Here is a 20876-nt window from a genome sequence, read left to right on the forward strand (position 1 = left end):
TCTTTGCTCCTCTCCAGAAACCAACCTACGTCTCCTGGGGGCCGTGATGGCAAGGAGGGCAGAGTGATTCTGCCAGGGGGTCTTCGAGAGTGGTCTCATCGTGAAGTCTTTACTGGGCTTTATGTGACAATGATCAGAATTTCAGAACACAGAATAGAGTGACTCAGGGCCTGGGGGAAACAATACAGTATTTTTAGCTCAAAACGTAAACCCTCTTTCTCTACAAAGCACCACAGTTATATGCAGAAAGTCCCGAGCAGACACATTCACAGACGCCCTCGGCCACTGTCCTCGTGTTGGTGCACACCCTCTAGAGCTGCTGGGATGGTGGGTCTCTGTCTGTAAATCACTCACCTCTCTGCTCTCTGGGGTGACAGGTTCCAGGGCGGATGCATCTCTCCATGTGTGGTTTCAACGCAGAAGGAAGGTTGACTACATCCTCAGGAGGGAACCATTCATTGCACAGAGGTTAAGGCTGCCTGTATGCAAGCCCAGCTCTGCCCGTGTTGCTGTGTCGCCTCGGCAGGTTACTCAGCCTCTCTGTGCCTCAGTTACACAGTGTAAGCAGGAGTGACAGTAACAGCTGCTTTTTGAGTTGATGTGACTGACAGCTCCCCCGGGCGGGGAGGGTCCCTCGGTGGGCAGTCAGGCTGCGATACCCGAGCGAGGGAGAGAGGAGGAGGGCAAAGGACGGCATGTGCCCAGAGTGGTGGGGTGGGTGCTAAGAAGTGGAGGCCTCGGGCCCAAGTCTGATTTTGTCAGCAGACCCCTGGAGGACGAGACCCCGCACTTGCTCTTTTGGTCCCAATAATCATAGTCCTCCTTCCAGGGCGTTTCGGAAATCTCAGTTCTGCTCCCAGGACGGGGCGGAAGGGGAGAAGGGATCCTCGGGGCCTCCCTGTGTGATGAGGCGACCACGGGCCACGAAATGCTGGAGCCGTCCGTCACAAGTCAGCGGGGAGGCTGGCTAGGTGGGTAGCGACTTTGACGGAAAAAAGAAATTACAGCAGAAGGGGCAGAATTGAAAGTGAGACTGGGATACGAGCCTGGTGAAAATAACGTCCTGCGTTTGTTTCTTGGAAGAAAAGGTTTATAAATAAGTTTAATAGTGAGTACCTTTTTATGGCAACCCCTGCCCCCCAAAGAGGAACAAATCAGACGCTGTTCATAAGAAAGAGCTGGAAGGTTGTCAGGTGGAAGGTTTATTCATCCTGCTGGGTCATAACTAGAACATAACACGAGATTTGCCATATTTGGAAAACATTCTCAGTGGTGATTTCTGAAACTCAAAACTGTTTGTAGTATTTAAGGTCCTTGTCCATCTGTCCTAACCAGCATTTGACAAGGTGCAGGTGTCCTGTCGCTCAGTCTGGTCACCGCCCCGTGAAAATCAAGACAACTGTGAGCGTGTCTGACTTTGACTCTGCAGTGGCAGCACACGCTTTATACAGGACAGAAATGCCTAGAACAGGCGTTGTTCTAGGAAGGACGCTCCGGACTCCACGACGGGCCCTCTGTTCCCACGAATCAGCGGGGACCCGCACTTGCCGATGCCGGCTTCCCGAGTGGAGTGACGGCTGGTTCCTACTTGCAGAGAAGGACCTGGGATCCCCAGGCCGGGTCCTGCGGGACAGAGGCCGCACTGAGCACACAGACAGGAACCCACACTTGGCCCTGGGTCTCAGTCAGGTGGATTAGGGGCCCAGTGGGGACGTGGGAAATGGCAGGGTTTGTGCATGTAAACGGGCTCCGTGCTGCCCACCCCAGCTGGGGGTATTTTCTGTTTCACGCTTGGCAGGCAGGCGCGAACACTGATCCTGCTGGGCAACAGAACGCCTCCCAGGACAGGGTCACTCAGTCAGCACTGACCGTCAGGAGGATGGCCTGTCGCTTGAGTGGTGGACAGCCCCCTGGGGTGAGCAGAACTGACTTTTTAATATAACATCACTTGGGGTCATGTTTATAAGGTAAAAGTAGTAAAAAGAAAGTCTAGACTGATTTTCTCACACTGTTTATAATTATTTCATTTGTTTAAAAAGCACATTTTAAAAGGCAACATTTTCCTTCAGCTTCTAGTTAATTTCCTGCCTGTCTTCAGCCAGGCCTTGAGATAACTGAGATAATTGATAATGTTGAAGCAGGTGCCTGGAAGTCAGCCCTGGGTTTTGAAACCCGTTGGCACAAAGGAAAAGCATTTTGCTCCGGCTTACTGATTCTAATTTGCTCGTACTTTTTAAAAAGTATGTTAAAGTCTCAGCAATTGGCATTCTCTTATAAACACAGTTTGCATAAAAACACACACAGCAGGAAGGTACAGAGGGAGAGGGGCCCACGCATCAAAAAGAAACACAGAAGTCAGCCCGCATGATCCCACCGACAACAGCACTGTTCCTCAGTGACCCCCGGGTCTTAATGGAAACATCGGGCCAGCTGGAGCCTCAGAGGGACCCTGTGAGCCCACCTGCTCCTCGCCCTGTGCCGGGACGCTGTGCTGCGAAGTCCTCATTTCCTGCACCGGGGAAGCGACTTTCCCACCTCCGTCCACCACGGGCAGCGAGGATTGAGCATCGGAACGCGCCCTGTGGATAAACACACACCCCGTGTCACTATCACTAGTTACAAGAGCCACGAGTGCCATCAAACACATTCACAGTACCGCGTGACTAAGGGAGGACACTGAAGCCCAGGGGAGGTCTGCGTCTGGGCAGCCTCCCCGGGGCCGCGAGACTCTCTTCCTGGGGGCTCTGCGCTCAGGACGTCCCCTTGAAGGGTTATGACCTCACCAAGTCAACTTGTAGCCTGATGGGGTTTTCATCTTTGTCAGATGACACAGCATCAGAGAGAGGCCGTGGGAGCTGGTCAGTGGTTAGGAACCCCCAGCGCAGCACAGAGAAGGGGGCACGACCACCACCGTCCACCCTCTCCTTGCTTCACTGACTTAATTGTACTTTTTGAGTGTGTGTGAAGAAGACTCTTGCTGAGCTAACTTCTGTGCCATCTTCCTCCATTTCATGTGGGATGCCGCCACAGTGTGGCTTGATGAGCAGTGCTGGGTCCGTGCCCGGGGTCTATACCTGCAAACTCTGGGCCACTGAAGTGGCGTGCGTGACCTTAACCACCACACCCCAGGCTGGCCCCATCAATCATACTTTTAATTAGTAAAGAAATGCACTTGTAAAGTCACAATAACTGTGAGGAAAATTAAATTATGACACACAAGCCCACTACTCAGATTTACTTTATTCTGTTTCCCTGTTCACGCCAGAAATTTCTGCATTTGGATGTAATTTTACGGAACTGTAGTTGTCTCAGAAACGCGCTGTCTGCTCCTATCGTCATTGAACTGATCCCAGGTGGGGCCCCTCCTTTCCTTAAGTGTTTGAGTGGCTGCATTACGCCCCACTGAGTAGTTTATCCTAAAACTGGGAGAGCCATGGTGCGTTAAACACACTCTTGAACAACCAACATGTCAGAGAAGAAACCAAAAGGGAAACGAGGAAGTATCTTGAGACTAACGAACAAGGAGACCCGGAAACCTATGGACGTCGCCAAGCAGTGCTGGAGGGAGGTTTCCGGCGATAAACGTCCACGTGAGAACAGAAGGAAGATCTCAAACAAACGACCCGACACGACGACTCAGGGAACAAGGACAGAACAAAGCAAGCCCAGAGTTAGCAGGAGGAAGGACGTAACAAAGATCAGAGCAGAAAAAATGAGACAGAGACCACAGACTGTTTCAAGGAGTGTGGCTCGCTCCCAGCCCCTCCCGGCCGGCGCTCCTGCCTCCCTTGTTCCACTGACACACCTGCCCTGCAGCCGCCTGTGCGGTGTCAGCAGATCTCTTGTGCCACTCAGGCATCTTTGGGTGGAAGTAGGTGCTCTCCTTCCTTGTTCCAAGACAGCGCATGTCGCCACGCATCCCTCCCGGGAGGAGGCCGGGCTCCCTGGAGGCCAGGGCTTTGGGTTTGCTGCCCCCTCTGTCTGGGATGCACAGTCCGGGGCGTGTGGCAGCCTCTTTCCAAACCTCAGGCCCCACCTAACGGGGCTCCTCAGAGAGGCCTCCTCTGGCTACCCCACCGGGAGATGCCCCCTACCAATGTCACCACCGAGGCTTCCTGTGGAGCGCGCCCGGCCACCCGCCCTCCTCTCGTTTACTTGTCTGTTTTCTGTCCCTCCTGCTGCAGTGCCCCACGGCCGGCCCCGTCGGACGCGGCACTCGCCTCGCCATCGGCTGCCCGTATAAACAGGCGTTAGAGCAGGACACAGACGGTGTCTGCACAGGGGACCGAGATGTGCAAACTGCACCAATTCACACACTTGTTTCAGTTAAAGCTGGCTGCGGTCATCTCTAAACAGGAGTGTGTGCTGTGCGCATGTTCACAGAGTACCTAGGTCTCCCGGCCTCACGCAGCGACACACCTCACCCAAGTCCAGAAGCGCCGCCCGCCTGGAAACGGAAGCCCTCAACGCTGGCTGCGAAGCTGCGCTTCCCCAGACCAGAGCGGCAACGAGAGCGGCCAGACGCTGAGCCCGACCCTGAGCCCGGCCTTGTCCTCGCTCATGTCCCATTCCTGCTGGGGACCCGAGGCCACATCAGCGAGTGTAAAATCCCGTTTAGGGCCCAGAGCACCTGCCTTTCAGGAGACGTCACGTTTCTCTGTTCCGACCTGTTGAGCTGATCAGAGCCTTCAACTCTCCAAGGAAAGCCTCCGTCTCTTATTAGAAACAAGATTTGGGGATATATAGGTTTTGTGGCCACCAAGTACTGACCAGAACTGCTTCACTGGATGTTATAAGAACTCAAACTTGGCCTGTCCAAAAGCCTGTGGGAGACAAAGGCCACTCGAATGGCCTTTTGGGATGGAGTTTACTCCTTACATGCTGAAGCACCGGCTGCTTTGGGGCAGAAACGCCTGGATCCACTCACGCTTGGAGGATCCAGCTGTGCTCTGCCCTCCCCTCAGAAGGGGGATCCTGGTGGGTTTCTCCTGAGGAGCAGCCAGTGAACTGTGAGACCGAGGCTGTCACGGGCGGGCGGGGGCCTCCGACTTTCCCTTTTGCCGCCAACGCTGCTCCTGCAGACGGGCCCGCTTCTGCGTGGTGTGCACGGTGCTGGGTGAGCCAGGGCAAGAGGTGCAGACCACCGTGGTGACCCCTGGCGGCTTTCTGCAGCACGAGACCTTCACCACAGGCCCACCAGCTCACAGACAATGACCCGGGGAGCAGGAAGCTGTAGGATGATGGAGTTTTCCAGGTAAAAGATGTCCTTCTTGCGGGGCAGGACGGTGAGCAGGGTCAGAGGGCAACACCTGAAGGGAGGGAAAGAGCTGAAGTGACACCCAGGGAGCAGCAGAGGGTGTCCAGCCTGGCTTTTCTGGTGTGATTGTTGTGTTGCACTCTTCCTTTATTTTTTATCCATTAAGTGGGAAAAAGGAGTCTGGGCAGTGTGGTCCTGGCGGGACCCTCACGACACCCTGCAGCTGGGCCAGGGTCTCACAGGAAGACGTGCGGGGCCAGGGTGGCGAGACTGTCAGCCAGAGGACACAGCGTCACCTGTGTGGGGAGCACGGGCATTTACCACATCTTCAAAAAGTCCTTGTGAAGAGACGAAAAGGCCGTGGGCCTCAGTCCACTGGAACGCCTCTCTCTCGCCACCCCGCCTCAAGCCCGATCAAATCAGGCACGAAGCTCCAAATACACCCAGCCCTCACTCCCCCTGACCCCGGAATGGGCGCCCCTGGGTTTAGGTGTTTTGAAAACACTTAGCAAGGAAAACTAATACAGATGCTCAAAATGTTAAAATTTAACAAAGCAAGGGTTAACTTCAGTTTTTAAATTAACTTTTTACAGTCTAAGAATTCAAGAATTTGTAGAAGATAGGTTCCTGTCATTTTTAATGTTAAATCAAAATAGGATTACATGCAAACTATTTTTATTGTAGCTATTTCTTCATGCAGCACCTAATTAACGTTTAATCACGTGACCAGTTAAATAACTTTAAATAACATTCTGACCGTCTTGTGGCTGCGTCCAGGCTGCGTACGGCGGTGACTGTGGGTGTGTTTTCCTAAGAAGACACAGCTTTGGTTTGACATTATGGTTTTCCAAATACAGCTTTACAATTTACTTTTTGAAAAGTACTCCTCATGGGGAAGAATGAGAGTAGCCTAATAAAATTGATGTGGAATTCAGGAGACTAAGTAGGTTGTAAGATCGGGACTCTGTGATGTTCTCTTGTCCGTCCCTTGCTGTGGGGACCTGCGGCAGCCCACCTGGGACAAGGAGCTTGGCCGTCACGGTTCATCATGAATGACAGCTCTGTAGCCAGAGCCTGGCGCAAGGCCCAAGAATTTTCATTTGGTCCACGAGGAAAGTGCAAAAACCTCTGTGGAGTTTAGGCCTTTTTTCTTGGTAAGTGTATGAAAATGGCTCAGATACAAATTACTAGAAACTGATACTCAGGAGGCAGGTCTTTGTAGGCGAGCAATTACCAATGAGGCTCCTGAAGAAGCAACTCTGAGAAAGGGGGAAAGGGGCCACAGGCCTTAGCTCACCTGCTCTGCATTGGCGTCCAGGTTCCTGTGCCCACCACTTCTCACCCAGGCGGAGGCCTTGCGGGTGGCCAGGGTCAAATTTGTCACCCCGCAGGTGCAGGGTCTCCCCTCTGCCCAGAGCTGGGGCACCCTGACTAGTGCCGCTCAGGTGGGTGATGGGACAGTTTTCACTGCTCTGCTCAAGTCACTCCAAGGGAGGAACACTGCGTGTCTATGCGACGTGTCCAGGGGCTGGCACTCTCAGAGCAGCGTGCGGAATCCCAGGCCGTCTACAGCAGGGCATTGACCTTCCTCTGCTCTGTTTCTTCCATTTGGGCTGGACATTATCGTATTTTTACCAGCAAAATTCTGTGACTATTTAATCTGAAATAGCATCACACACCACATGAAAGCCCATGAGGGACAGAAATGGCTGGAACTGCATGAGGACAAGGTTGGGTGTCGCCCGTATCTCAGTTGCTCTCCAGCTCTGCTGTCCTTGGCCATCAGGGACCTGCTTCCACACGTCTTGAGGTCCTTAGAATTCTCAGCTGCATGTTGTTCTCCTACCTAGATGGGAGCCCCCACCTGTGTCTGCTCCGGTCCTTGTTAAATACAGAGGCCACAAGGGAACAGGAATGGAACGTGCACGCCCATGGGGAGGCAGCCACGCGCAGCCTCACAGCCCTGCCCCGGCTTCCTCTGCACACTCAGCCTTCCTGACCCTTCCCCGTCTCCTTAGCTCCCCAGGGAACAGAACAACTGTATTGTCCGTCCTGAGATGTGGCCACAGCAAGGGCTCTAGGCAGGCAGAGTGGATGGAGGCACGGAAGCTCGTGAGGGCAGAACACAGCCCAGATGAGATCCAGATGTCAACCTGCAGGGGGCTCCGTCAGGTGGGAGGAAAGCTCCAGGGAGCAGAGGATTCGTGCTTGTCCCTGCTGGGTCCCTGCGCCTGGACCAGTGCCCTGCATGGAGCGCGGTGAGTACACAGTAGAAAAAGAGCCACTGGGCTTCAGAGCGGGGGCCAGCCCGCAACGGAGGCAGGGACGTCTCCCATGGATGCCCCCTGGGGAAGCCCCTGCACTTGCCTGGTGGAGAGGAGAAGCAAGGACCAAAAAGCAAGTTCACCTCCCGGAGCTGCAGCCAAGCAGGAAACTCACCTGAGAACCGCACAGCAGGGAGGAGAGGGCGCTGGGGGCGCCGCCAGCTTCCGGGGAGAGGGCTGGGCTGGAAATGAGCATCCCACTTCCAGGGCTTGTGTCAATCACAAACCACAGAGTCATCAGTGCTGCTCCAGCCAACACAGACACATTCTCAGCACGCAGCTTCAATACGTGGAGAAGAGCCCACGTGAGGACGGAGGCAGAGATGGAGCGATGAGGCCACAGCCGGGGACCCCAGAGGCTGGAGAGGCAGGAAGAAGCCCCCCCAGAGACTTCAGAAGGAGCACGATCCTGCTGACGTCTTGATTCTGGACTTGTGGCCTCCGGTACTGGGAGAGATACATTGCTGTTGTTTTAGAGTACTTGTTATGCGGCCCCAGGGACCTCCTGCAGGCAGAGACCAGGGGGCAGGGCTCTGGCGCCACCCCAAGCTCCGCCTGAGCACCCTGGATCCATCTTCTCACCCACCCACACCCCAAGTGAAATCTCCTCGCAGGAAGACCACACGTCTTGAAGATGTTGGAAAGAGAAGACTGGCGTGGACAAAAGTCGGCAGGACTTCCCACGCTTAGAGAATTTCTCATGTGATAGAAACTTACGCCGAGCAGCGTTACGCACTGTGTGTCACTCTCACTGTAATCTAGAGTGGTCTTATGCTTTTGTTTTCAGTGACCGGCATGTTTCCGATACTTTACCAAAAATTTAAAACAATGCTTGGCAAATCTTCCTGACTTTTCTGTACACTTGTACGTACGGTTATTTCACTATTTGAATTCACTTTTCTCCTTAAGCACTTTACAAACAGGAACGGGTGCCCCCATCCCTCTGAGCCCAGCTCTCTTTACTTTGTGCAGCACAGGAACGATTTATTAATATGACAAATATTATTGCTCGCTCGCTGGTTGCCGTCGGCCCGGGCCCGAGGGAAAGGAGACAGGAACGATTCACAGTGGGGAGAAACCACGTCCTGCAAAGCGAGGCTAAGGCGAAGATTCGAACGTATGGGGGTGGGGCTGAGATGCTAAGGGCAGGATATTCTACGGAAAGATCCGGGCACGAACCAGAGGCGGATGCTGGGAAATCCTGAGCATCTGCAGGAAAGAGTTAGGAGAGACGAGGAGCAGCACGGATGGCGCGGAGCGGAGATGGGGACGTGGCCAGGAAAGGGGCCTCACAGAGCGCTTGAGACCGGGCCCCTGTCCTCAAGGAGAGGAGACAGGCACGTTCCCCATTCTCCCTCATTTGAGAAGAAAGTGAGGGATGGAGAGAGGGACGGAGACGCAGCCATGAGAGCACAGACGGCCCTTGGTGGGTGTGAGTGGTGGGCTGCTGCTCCGGCTGGAAGCTGGATAACGGATCCGTCGGAATCACAGGGGATCTGAGAGGTGGGCAGCCCTGCTTACCCGCACTGGAATGTGGCACCTCGAGGGCATCTCCCATCATTCGCAGCACAGACACAAGTCGCCTCTCGGTCCTCCGGGCCCAGGCTCTGGGCTCAGAGATCCGCTGCCTTTAGCCTCCACTGCGACAGCTGAGACGCCCACAGTGAACACAGGCTGCCGCAGCCATTCTGTGAGACACACAGCGAAGGGGCAACTTACTCAGCAACTGCCCGTAAATGGGGCAAAGCTCATTTTGACCAGAGTCTTGCATCAATTTAACCTGAGAATCCAAACTCTCTTTTTTCACTGTGTCTACTGCTCCCGTTGTGGTTGACTTAAATCTGTCTAGTTTCAAGCTTTCGACCAAAGCAGTTTCCAGTAAAAGATGAAAAGTCTTTTTAGGGGTGGGGAGGGGAATGGAGCCTGATTAGTCAAAATGACATTGACGGCTCAGCTCCCCGGCAGAAAAGGCGTTCTCTCCCGCACCGCCAGGCCCTCTGACCTGCCACATTGCACTGGCCTTCCCCACAGCCCCACCTCCTCCCCTCGAGTCTCTGCTCGTAGAGATTTCCTGGGTTGAGACGGAGCTGGGCCGGAATGCTGCACCGGCAGAATCAGAAACGAGTCGTAACACACTCTTGAGAGTTTGCAGAAGGCTCAGCGGTCCACATGAGGGCAGAGGGCGCTTGAGGAGGAAGTGGCAAGTGGACCGGCAGCTTCTGGTCAGCAGGGCAGCACTGGACGCCATCAGAGACAAGGCCAGAGGACTGGACAGTGGTGCCTTTCAGTCCAGCTGGAGACAGGGTGGCGTGGGGGCGGGGTCCCCTAGGATGACTGCCAGGCCCATCCTGCCAGGAAAAAGCTTGTTTGGCTTCAGGCAAGTCGGATTCTCTTCTGGAGAAGGAGAGTGGGGACTCTGAACACCGCTCTCAGTCCTCAGGGCCCTGACGAGTCGACTTTCTCGCTGGACCCTGCCCCGCAAGTGAGTGAGTCCCTGCTCACGGACTGTGGGCCAGAGCAGGAGGGCCCTGAGACTGTCCATGTGCAGAGCAGGGTCTCCGTGTGTTTCCCCAGGTGCAGAGAGGGAGGGAGGGAGGACGAGGTCCATGGAATTGGGACTTCTCTGTTAGGCTGTGTGTGTGTGTGTGTGTGTGTGTGTGAATGAGAGAGACAGAGACACAGAGATAGACAGACGGACGGATGGACAGAGCTAAGGGCTGGGGGACAAAAGGAAATGAATGTTCAAAGAACAAAGGTGCAGTCGGACTGGCCAGCGACTGGTCAGAGTCCGATGAAGACACAGCAGAGCACGGGGCACCGTGACCGAGGCGAGACCCCTGAAGGAGGACGGAGCCGGGTGCCGGCTGTGGCTGTGTGGCCGTCGCAGGAGACGGGGCATTCGCCTGGAACCATATTGCATGGCAGGAAAAAATAACTACGCTGAAACTCTTCCCACTTAATCCCTCAGTGTGATAAACACAACTCTGTTTTACTTAAAAAGAAATTGATAAATAGAGAAAGTTAACAGCAACAATAATATTATGGATTCACTGCCTGGTCTGCAGCCACCATCACAATGTTGGTGGAAATAAAGGTTTTTAAGATTCAAAATGGCAGTTCTGGGCCCCTCACGACCCCATGCAACAGGAAAGCTTCATTCGAACAGACGGGCGCGGGAAGGAGGGCCGGGTCCCACAGCTTTCTCTGTCTCTTCTGCAGGCTGCAGAGAATCGAGTCTCACGTCCTTTTTCTTGCCTGAGATTCCGAATACTGGGAGTGGACATGGGGACAGCAGTGGTCACCAGTCAGCTCCCACAGACCAAGCGTCTCCCAGGACACAGATTCCTGCAGAGGCGTCCTCACTGCCACTCGTGTGAGGAGGGCCTCCAGTGACACTCGGGGGTCTTCCAAGAGGCAGTGCGTGTGGGCCGTCAGGCGGGAGGGGCCCACATCTGTGTTCAGCTCTGTTGACCACACAAAGGTGATGCTGGCTTCTCAGTTTGTAAAAATAACCAGCTCTGCCAATTCCAACAAAGGGAAGGGAAGACTTTGGTGTCTGTAAATGGGAGGAGGGGCCTGCCACAGCAACTGGCTGGATGGAGCCCTCGGAGCGACGTATCTGAAATGACCCAGAAGGAAGGGCACGGGGCAGCATATGGCTGCGTGAGCCGAGGACTGTAATCGGGAACGGGGACATGCCATTCCACCTCCCGCCTCTGCCCCAAAGTTCTGTCTTTGATTGGAGGTGACAGACGGCACTTGACAGGTGACAGTGACCCAGTTTTCAGCTGAGAATTGCCGGAGGCAAGTGGATCTATCCTCATTATAGAGCTGCCTGGTGTCCTGGCCTTCCACCGGGTGAAGAGGTGACTGAGCACGATGACCCTACGGCCGATGAGGCTCCCTGAGGTCTTCTCCTGAGCGGGGGTGTCTGCAGGGAACTCCTGAGGAGTGGACTGTCAAGATTACTTCTCACAAAACTTTGAGGAGTGTCAGGCTGGGTTTTGTGGGGTGGAGAGGGCAGTGAAACCACTGGTCAACTCACTGTGTGGACCCTGCGTGGCCAGGCTCAGCCCACCGTCAGCTCACCTCTCTGAGGGCAGTGTCGGAAAACCAGGAGCAGATGTGGGCTGGGAACGGATCACCGTCAACATTGGCCACAAGCCTGTGACTGGACGACTTTTCAGAAAGGCAATCCTCACACCTTGTTAAAGACCATCACAGGATGAGTCAACAACCACACTAACCCTAAAGCTTTCCCGTTTACTAAGTGCTCGCACATGCCTTGGCCATTTGATTTCACGTTGCAGGGCGGGGGTGGGTGGACTCTGCGGCAAGCTCTCCACGCACCCTCCACCGCGAGGTGAGGCGAGGAGCTCCAGAGCTGCGCCTGCTCCTTCGAGTCGGGCATTCAGCCCTCACACCCGTGTCTTGTCGCCAGGTTCTCCAATGTTTGGGCATCAGTTTACTCCTGTTCCTCACTGCTTATCAAGAACATAGCTCACAAGGTAGACTCACGCCTGAAGTTGAGCAAAGGCCCGTCACTTTAAAGCCTTCAGCAATGTGGAATACTGTTCTTTGCAATAATTGCTTTTTTCCTAAAACCACAAACCCTCCTGCCACATCACGATTGTGATGGTAAGATCGCCGGCAGCTCCATTTCTGCACTGTTGCTTCGTGGCCGTGGCTGTGTGCACGGCCGAGGCTTCTGTCCCTGGAGCCCCGGGGTGCAGAGCTGCCCCGACATCACAACCCACCGACAAGACCCGCTCTGCTTGGGCAGGGTTGGGGATCCTGCGGTGCAGCTCGGCTCAGCGTGGCCTGTCTCCACTGACGACAGCGGGCACCTTGTCCTGGGCTGGTGGCCGGGAGACGAGGAGGGCAGGGCTCGGAACAGGTGGGAACAGCCACGCCTGCCGAGCCACGCGCCCTCACGGCAGCGCTGGTTGGATAAGTGTGATTGGATCCATGCGGGAAAACAACCCAAGGTCCACTCCCGAGACCTGGAAGAGGAGGGCTGGGCTCCATCCAGCCGAGGAGGGTGACTCCAGGGGAGACGGGGAGGGCAGAGGACGTGCCCCGGCTTCTGCGGCAATACACCCAGGAGCAGGGTGACCCTTATTTCAAGAAAGAAAGAAACATCTTGTCCATAAGCAGAGTTTGCTGGGACTTCTCAGTAAAATGCATCTAAGCTAAGAAAAGCCCAAGGGGGCTTCACGTGGGGGCTCACTTCCCGTCCCGCCGTTCTCCTAGAATGCGTCGGTCCTCAAGCCACTTCCCCTCCAAGCAGCCAGGGTCCGGCAATGTCACTTAACTTCTCTCAAAAGGCCTGGGCATAGTGAGCACTTCTTAATTCGCCAAATCAGCCAACGAGAGCCCCCGACTTCCACGCTCTGCGGTGCTCTCCGCGGGTGTTCGGATCCTCAACCACCAGCCAGTTGGGTCCCGGCCAGGAGTGAGCAGGAAGTCGGTGTGTCAGCCACGGGCCCCACAAGGGAATCGACACTTGATGGGGTCCTGAGGTTACCGAGGGGTCTCAACCCCCAAGTGCCGGGAAGTCTCGGGATAAATTTCTCCAACGGCGGCCTCCAGCACTTACAGGAAACATATCCCTGATGACTTCAGGGATAACACTCAGCACAGCCGGGCTGGGAACCCCGCCTCCTGTCGGGTTCCGGGCTGGCTCTCTGGGGCACGCTGACACTGAGACAGGGGGCAGGGGTCGGGAGGGTGCTCGGGCACCCTCGGTTCACATGCTTGCCACACCCAGCTCTGGGTTCCGGGATCCGGTGGCAGGATCAGCGATGTCCCACGTCTCCCTCGGGCTAACCCGCTGGCCCCAGTCCCCAGACACGTAGACATCTAATAATGAAGAGCAGGAGGGACGCGAGAGAGCTCCCGAGCCGAGGCTGGAGGGACGGCACCAATGGACAAGCAGTGTGCAGAGTCGCAGGAGGCCAGCCGGAGAGAAGGTTAATGGTCCGGGACCAGGAGAAACCAGTGTTGTCTGGGGGAAACCGATCCACAGTCTCCTGGATTCCTTGGAAATAAATGCAAATTGTCGTCTTTCCTCTCTGTTAGAATGCACACTACTAGTAAAAATAACAGTAAAAAGGCAGGTGCCAATCAGCAAAAGGCACAGGGTAAAATTCACCATAGACAGAGAAAAAATGAAAATCACACTTGGGGCGCCTGGACCTGAAAATGAGGGCGAAAAATTAAAGTCGAGTCAAATAATAAAAATGAGAGCAAATCAGAAGAAATCGACACTGTACATTCAATAGTTTCCTTTGACTAAGAATCAGCAGGTACATAAAGTCTCGATGAAATTTAGACTGAAAACGTTGACCTAGGAAGTTTGGACTTGCAGAAACACGGCCCAAAGGAAAGCGCTCCTCGGCTGAAGATTACTTAGCAAAACGGAAACGTCCCAAGGAAGCGATCAATGAACCCATTTTTTTTAAAATAGGTTCAAATTGCATAGAAAAGAATTCATCTCGGTGAATATAATTTCAACAAAGTAAATAGTGTAAAAACTGAGTGTTTTAATAGTGTAAAAAAAGCTGGTTTAACGGATTTAACTCTGGATCAGTTTTTCAGTGAAAATAATCAATGTTGTTACATTTCCAGTTGGAATGCTTATATTAAATGTCATTGCCCCCAAATATATAGCCTTAGACCCCAAATAATACAAAATAGTAGGGTAGGCAAAAATGGGAGAAGGGGAGAGAACCAGAACATTTCTGTTTTACTGGGAATGGAAATTAAGGTTTATTGAGCGGTTGATACGTGCCGGAAACTGTGCTGGGTTCTCTCTCTGTCTCTCCCTCTGTGTGTGTGTGTGTCTCTGCCTGATTATCTCTCTGTCTCTCCCTCTGTGTGTGTGTGTCTCTCTCGTCGGTCCTCACCTCACAACCCCGAGGGCAGAGATCAGGCTGCTGAGGCTCAGGGAGCCGAGATGCAGAGGCAGCGCAGGCTGCTTGCTGTTCAGATCACTGGAGCGGTGCAGAGTGACTCGGCGCAGGCGCTGGGAAGACCTTTCTGGAGTGAGTGACCTGCAGCTTAGGCTCACTCCATCAGGGGTGTGAGGAGCCTGCGGTGACTCAGGAGGGTTGGGGCAGAGTGACTCCCCAGGCTGGTCCCAGGCCCGCCAACCGCCTCCAGCCTCAGGTGGTTTTCACGAGTTGACGTCCGACTTCCTGTGTCCTTCAGGTGAGCGATACTTTGCAGACCAAAGTGGTGCTCAGCAGTATATTTTCAGGGCTCCAGAGTCTAAAATCAAGTGAAGCAGAGTCCTTCCCTCCCAGATTTCCTTGGAAAGGTCTTCATTTAATTTATGCTGTCAATCTTAAAGAAACAGTGATTTTCCCTGTGGTGGGCCAGAGGCGTGGCATTTTTCATGATGATAAAGTGACAGATGTTTAACAGAGATGTGCACAAATGCAAAATTGCATATGGATACCAAATTACGGCAGTATCAGTTTTTCACAATGTGAATATTTAGGACATATGGTTACAGAATCCAGCTAATTTGAGGTGTTTATTGCTCAGTTGATTTCACGGTTAGCTAAGGGTGTTAACTATTGGCAACGTCCAGGCTTCTAGGACCACGTGATTCTTAACACCTGGAGAATATTTCCTGCCTCCGCCCCACGTGAAGCTACAGACACTGTTTAAGTGTTAAAGTCACCTTCTCCCAAAAACAGTAAGCAGTGGCGCCTTCAAGGGACGTAGGGGTTAACAGTCAACGATTAGTCAAAACCGCAGCCCAGAAGGTGTCATCACACTCCCCGCCCCAGTCACCTTTGAGGAGGGGCAGGAGGGCCCAGTGGCCAAGAACACGGCCTTCAGATCAGGCAGACCTTGGGCTTAAGAAACTATTTCACTGCTTATCAGCCTCAGGCAAGTGACAACATCTGAAAATGGATGAAGTACCAGTATTGTGTTAGTTTCTAGGGCTGCAGTAAGCCACGAACTGGGGGGCTGGGTCAATAGAAATCTATGGTCTCCCAGTCCTGGGGCCCAGTCATCTAAGGTCAGGGTGTCGGCGTGGCTGGGTCCTTGCGAGGCTGAGTGAGAATCCGTTCCAGGCCTCTCTCCGGCTTCTGCTGGTTGCCGGCCATCCTCGGCATTCCTTGGCTTGTAGACGCATCGCCCCAATCTCTGCCTTCATGTTCATGTGGAGTCTCCCTGTGTCTGTGTCCAAACATCCCCTATCATAAGGACACCAGCGTATCAGCTGAGAGCCCACCTAGTCCAGCACGACCTCCTCTTAACCAGACACATCTGCAGCAACAACGCTATTTCCAAATACAGTCACATTCCAAGAGACTAGAGGTTAGCACTTCAGCATCTGAATTAGGCGGACACAGTCCAGCTCATGACAAGGGCCCCCCTCATACCATCAAAAGGAAGATTAAACGAGATAGCAACTAAAACTTAGCATCTGACCCATCTCTGCTGGCTCTTCCTGTTAGTTCTTTATTTGAAGGAACATCTCACAGTTTTATCTGAACCGTGGCACATGTTGGCGCTGTCAGAATTAGGAACGTGTTAGAAAGTCTGTCACGTACATATCATTTACCCGATAGCCTGTGAACGCATGTGTGGAATGAGGCCTGGGCAGACGACAGCAGCAGGCAGACGGGAGCCTGCAGGACTGAGGGTGCGGCCCCAGCAGGCGGAGAAGTGGCACAGAGCGCCCACAGGCGCAGAAGCTTCCCCTCCCATGCTCTCAGAATGAAGAAGGCCGTGACGGGCAAGTGTTGATGAGACGTGGGCACGGCAGCGACCTCACAGTGGTGAGATCTGATCGCTAAGGGTCAGTTTTGAATATTTAACAAAATTCATTCCTGTAAGATGTGCAAAAACATGGAGGCATTTCTGAATGTGCCAAGAAGCCCCTGGAAAGGACAAGGGTTGCTGAAATGTTGAGCTTATCGCATTACTGGAATATCGCACCAAAAGCAACGGGGAGCAGTGGACACAGCCCGCAATGCTGGGGGCTGTGGTGTGGGCCGTGCCGAGCGTCACAGAGCCAGGGGCTCTGCAGGCTGGCAGAAGCGGGAACGCCCCGGGAAAGGGTCAGGAAGGGGCGCGGCAGCCGGCTCCGGAGAGAAACACTAGGCTCTTCCGGGTAGGCCTGGCGGGCTGAGGAAGGATTAGAAGAGAGGCGAGCATGGCACGGGCATTCTGCAGATGCTGGTGGTGGGCACGGGCTGCGGCCAGACTTGCGATGCAATGGCTTCTTGTTTTGTTGTTATTTTTATCAGTTATTTTCCACTTAAAATAAACAACTGTGTTAGAAAATTAAGCGACATTCAGAGTCTGAGTCTTAAGAGCTGTGAGTTAAGAATTAGAGAGAGGGGTGGAGATGGAGCTCGTGCAGCCCCCGCATCCCTTAGAGGCAGCCCCAGGTTCCCCGCAGAGAATGCTCTCCCAGCCAGAAACGCTCAGATGGGCTTCTGAAGGCCCCGAGGGCAGTGCCATTTTTAACATCAAAGTTCAACTCTCAGGTTCCCAATTTCCGAGCAGTCTGCCCTTAAGGGAGGGGATGACTCAGAAATGAGATTTTTGTCCAGGGATGATCTTTTTTCTCTGAGAAACCTTTGTAAGACCCTTGACTCCTAACGAGAGAGTCTCAATGCCATCATTTAAGCTTAGCAAGAATCACCCTCGCTGCCTCTCCACCCACAGGCACCCACGCCGCTAAAGTGTGTGATGATCATGCCACGGTCATGATCTAAACGTGACGAGAGGTCCAGAAAGTCCAATGCTTTGTACGAAATGGCTCTGGAGATAGGTGAGTTGGGGTACGGATAACTCACACTGGCTTCAGGAAAATCCCACAGCATCATCACCAGCCTTGTCCACAGGAGAGGAAAAGGCCTTGTGGAGCCGAGGAGCGGGTCTTACCATCTGCAGATGGCCATCCAGGCGAGACCTGCCAGGCAGCCGACGAGCAGGGCACCCAGGGCCAGGGAGACCAAGGATGCCTTCGGGAGCCTTCCAGAGTCTGGAGCAAGAACGGAGCTGGTCAGCAAGCGTGCCGAGCCCAGAGCAGCGGCCAGCGTGCCCTGTCTGACCCCAGCCCACCCTGATCCCGGGTCTGGCTGACCCCCACATGCAACAGACAGCAGGACGCACCAAGCGGCATGCACCTGCATGGACCTGCCTGGACCTGCCTGGAAGCAGCCATGTGTGCAGACATGCCCCCCAGGTGGGAGGGGGGCCTGCAGGGAGCAGGGGAGACCTCGGCCCTTCTCAGGTAACAGGCCTCACTGCTCAGCATCCAGCCTTTGATCAGGAACAGTGAACCTCTCTTCCTCTCGACCCCGGGGAGCACGCTGAGCCCACTGCAGAGACCCTGGGGACCCCGAGAGCACCCAAGAGGGACAGAAAGTGGGTGCAGAGCGAGTGACTGGTGGGCAGATGGCAGGAAGATCACTGTGCGGCGTGTGCCTTCACGCCCTCGGCACACGTGCTTTCTGCAGAAGCGAGCAGGAGGGAAGCAGCGGTCGAGGGAAGGAGCAGTCCCCACCGTGTGGTGTCAGAGCCCGTGGGAGCCAGACGGGCTACCACCCACCGCGCCTTCTCCGACGCGGCTTCAAGTTCCAGCCGCCTGGCTGCCTGCTGCTGCCCACAGTGCTCAAACCGCACCCGTGAACCCTCCTGGATCTGGATCTGACGCCTGAACCATCCAGCTGCCTGGACTGCGCTCCTCGGAAGCAATCTATGAATACCAAGTCTCTTTGAACGCCTCTCCTGCTCTCGTTGCCTTTAGTCAGATACAAGGGACCGGCCCGCACAACGCCCCGGCGGGCACAGCCCTGAGGGAGGGCCGAGGGCAGAGGAGACACACAAGCCTCGTGCCACACGGGGTTCTCCCCGTGCTTCTAGCTGTCTGGGAACATCCTCCTTTGTTTGTCCGAGAAAGGCCCAGTCATCGTTAGTGACGGACGGCAGCACCCGCGTCCCAGGCACGCCTCCAGCCTCACGTCCTCAGGGTCCTCCCCAGCCCTGGCCTGTGGGGAAGCAGCCATGCAGATGCCAAGGGGAAAGCAGGGGCTCCGGGCCGGGCTGCCAGTGAGCGGCTCGGCTGCGACTCCGAAGGAGACCCTGACACCCACCCAGTCCCCTGGGAACTGTTCCTTCCATGGACCCTTACTTCGCCCGTTGGCTGTAAATCTCCAGCTGCCTTTGCTATGTTTGGGGTTGAGCTCAGTTCTGTATGGAGGTCTCCCTCCCCTGCTGCAGTAGTGAGGATAAAATGTCTTGCCATTTTAACAAGTATTAGCATCATTTTTCTTCTACAGGATCTAGAAGCCAAGCTACAATTCCCAGATCTACAACTGAGAGGCTGTGTGATCCCGAGCAAGTCATTTAACCTCTCTGTTCTGTATGTGGGGATTAAACGTCATGCTTACTTCCCAGAGGTAATTCCCTGGGGGATGAAGCTGGCTGACAGTTTGGACCAGGGCTGCACTGTTGAGTATTTCACAATAGTCTTGTAAGTTTAGGAATGAACTGGCTGGTCCCCTGCTCCCCCCAGCATCTGAGAGGTAGTGGAGTGGACATGCACGAAACACCAGCCACAGCACAGCTAGAAGGATGACCTTCAGTCGTCCCTGAGGGTGCCGTGTCAGACACGCCGCCTCCCCACCCCCCGTCAGGATGCACGAGGAGAGCCATCTCACCAACGCAGGTCCTTCCGTCTTCTCCCAGCACATAGGGATCTGTGCACTCGCACTGGAAGCTGCCCTTGGTGTTCTTGCAGCGGGCTGACAGGTGGCAGGGAGGGTCCATCATGTCTTCACACTCGTTGATGTCTACACACACAGGGCAGAGGTCAGGCCCATCTGAGACAGGGCCTGCATCCCCCACCTCGGCCTCCTGCAGGCCCGAGTGTCGAGGGGTTGGGGCCGTGTGGAGTCCCCAGCCAGCGGGGAAGAGTGACTCGGAGCTGTGGCTGTGTCTGTCTATCGTAGAAGTTACTAGGAGGTGTTCTGTCTATAGCTGACCATATCAAGGCCTTTCTGGACACAGCGTCCGTCTAAGGTGGCACCGTGCCTCGGGCAGCCACGTGTGCATGCTGTCACACAGAGCCAGGACATGGGGTGGGGGCAGAAGGAATATGCGACTGTGCTTGGTTTTGTTACGACAGCATGAAAATCCAAGTCGCTGCCCCCGAAACACGGCAACCACCCCACAGACGTGAGATGTGGGATGTGGGTCAGGAGACGTGGGATGTGGCATGTGGGATGTGAGATGTGGGATGTGGGATATGGGATGTGAGATGTGGGATGTGGGATATGGGATGTGAAATGTGGCGTGTGGGATGTGGGATATGGGATGTGAGACATGGGATGTGAGATGTGGGATGTGAGACGTGGGATGTGGGATATGGGATGTGAAATGTGGCGTGTGGGATGTGGGATATGGGATGTGAGACATGGGATGTGAGATGTGGGATGTGAGATGTGGGATGTAGGATGTGGGATGTGGGATGTGGGATGTGAGACGTGGGATATGAGATGTGGGATGTGAGATGTGGGATGTGGGACGTGAGATGTAGGATGTGAGACATGAGACGTGGGATGTGAGATGTGGGATGTGGAATATGGGATATGAGACGTGGGATATGAGATGTGGGATGTGGGATGTGGGATGTGAGATGTAGGATGTGGGATGTGGGAAGTGAGACGTGGGTTGTGGGATGTGGGATGTGAGATGTGGGATGTGGGACGTGGGATGTGGGATGTGAAATGTGGGATGGACTGGCAGGGAAGGACCGGCAGGCCCTGCAGAGCAGCTGTGCCTCAGGCTCCCCTGTCCCCCAGCGCAGCCCTTTCCTGGCACAATTCCCTCCGAGCAGCATCTGCTTTCTCTGCTCCTCTGCCTCGCCCAGTGCCCTGAGCTCAGACTTAGCCATGTGGAGCTCCCCGTGCACACAGACTAGGGGCTTCAAACAACACAGATCTCCCTTCCCAAGGCTTTGGAGGCCAGAAGGCCAGGCAGGCCACGCTTGCTCCCCCAAGGACTCTGTGGGAGGACTCTTCCTGGCCTCTTCCAGCCCCTGATGGTGCTGGCGGTCCCTGGTGTCCCCTGGCCTGTGGATGCATCTCCTCATCCTCTGTCTTCACAGCGCCGTCTTCCCTCTTTGTCTCTCGTCTTCTCATAGGGACACCAGTCTATCGGATTGGGGCCTATCCTGTACCCTCATTTTAACTTGATTCCACCTGCAAAGGCCCTATTTCCTAAGAAGGTGCATTCTGAGGTGCTGGGGGCTAGGACTC

General features: G+C 54.6%; 1 protein-coding gene across 1 annotated transcript in view; it reads right to left on the bottom strand.

Annotated features, from left to right (window-relative positions):
* Positions 1 to 1641: 1641 nt before the first annotated feature.
* TPO (thyroid peroxidase) overlaps positions 1642 to 20876 on the bottom strand; it is a 70821-nt gene continuing 51586 nt past the window's right edge. The window contains exons 14-16 of the mRNA XM_070236806.1: positions 19278 to 19409; positions 17497 to 17596; positions 1642 to 2579 (exon numbers count right to left, since the gene is read on the bottom strand). Coding sequence (XP_070092907.1) covers positions 2393 to 2579; positions 17497 to 17596; positions 19278 to 19409 — 419 coding nt within the window. The 3' untranslated portion in view covers positions 1642 to 2392. The remainder of the gene's footprint in view (positions 2580 to 17496; positions 17597 to 19277; positions 19410 to 20876) is intronic.

This window comes from Equus caballus, chromosome 15 (genome assembly GCF_041296265.1).
Source record: "Equus caballus isolate H_3958 breed thoroughbred chromosome 15, TB-T2T, whole genome shotgun sequence".
NCBI lineage: Eukaryota > Metazoa > Chordata > Mammalia > Perissodactyla > Equidae > Equus > Equus caballus.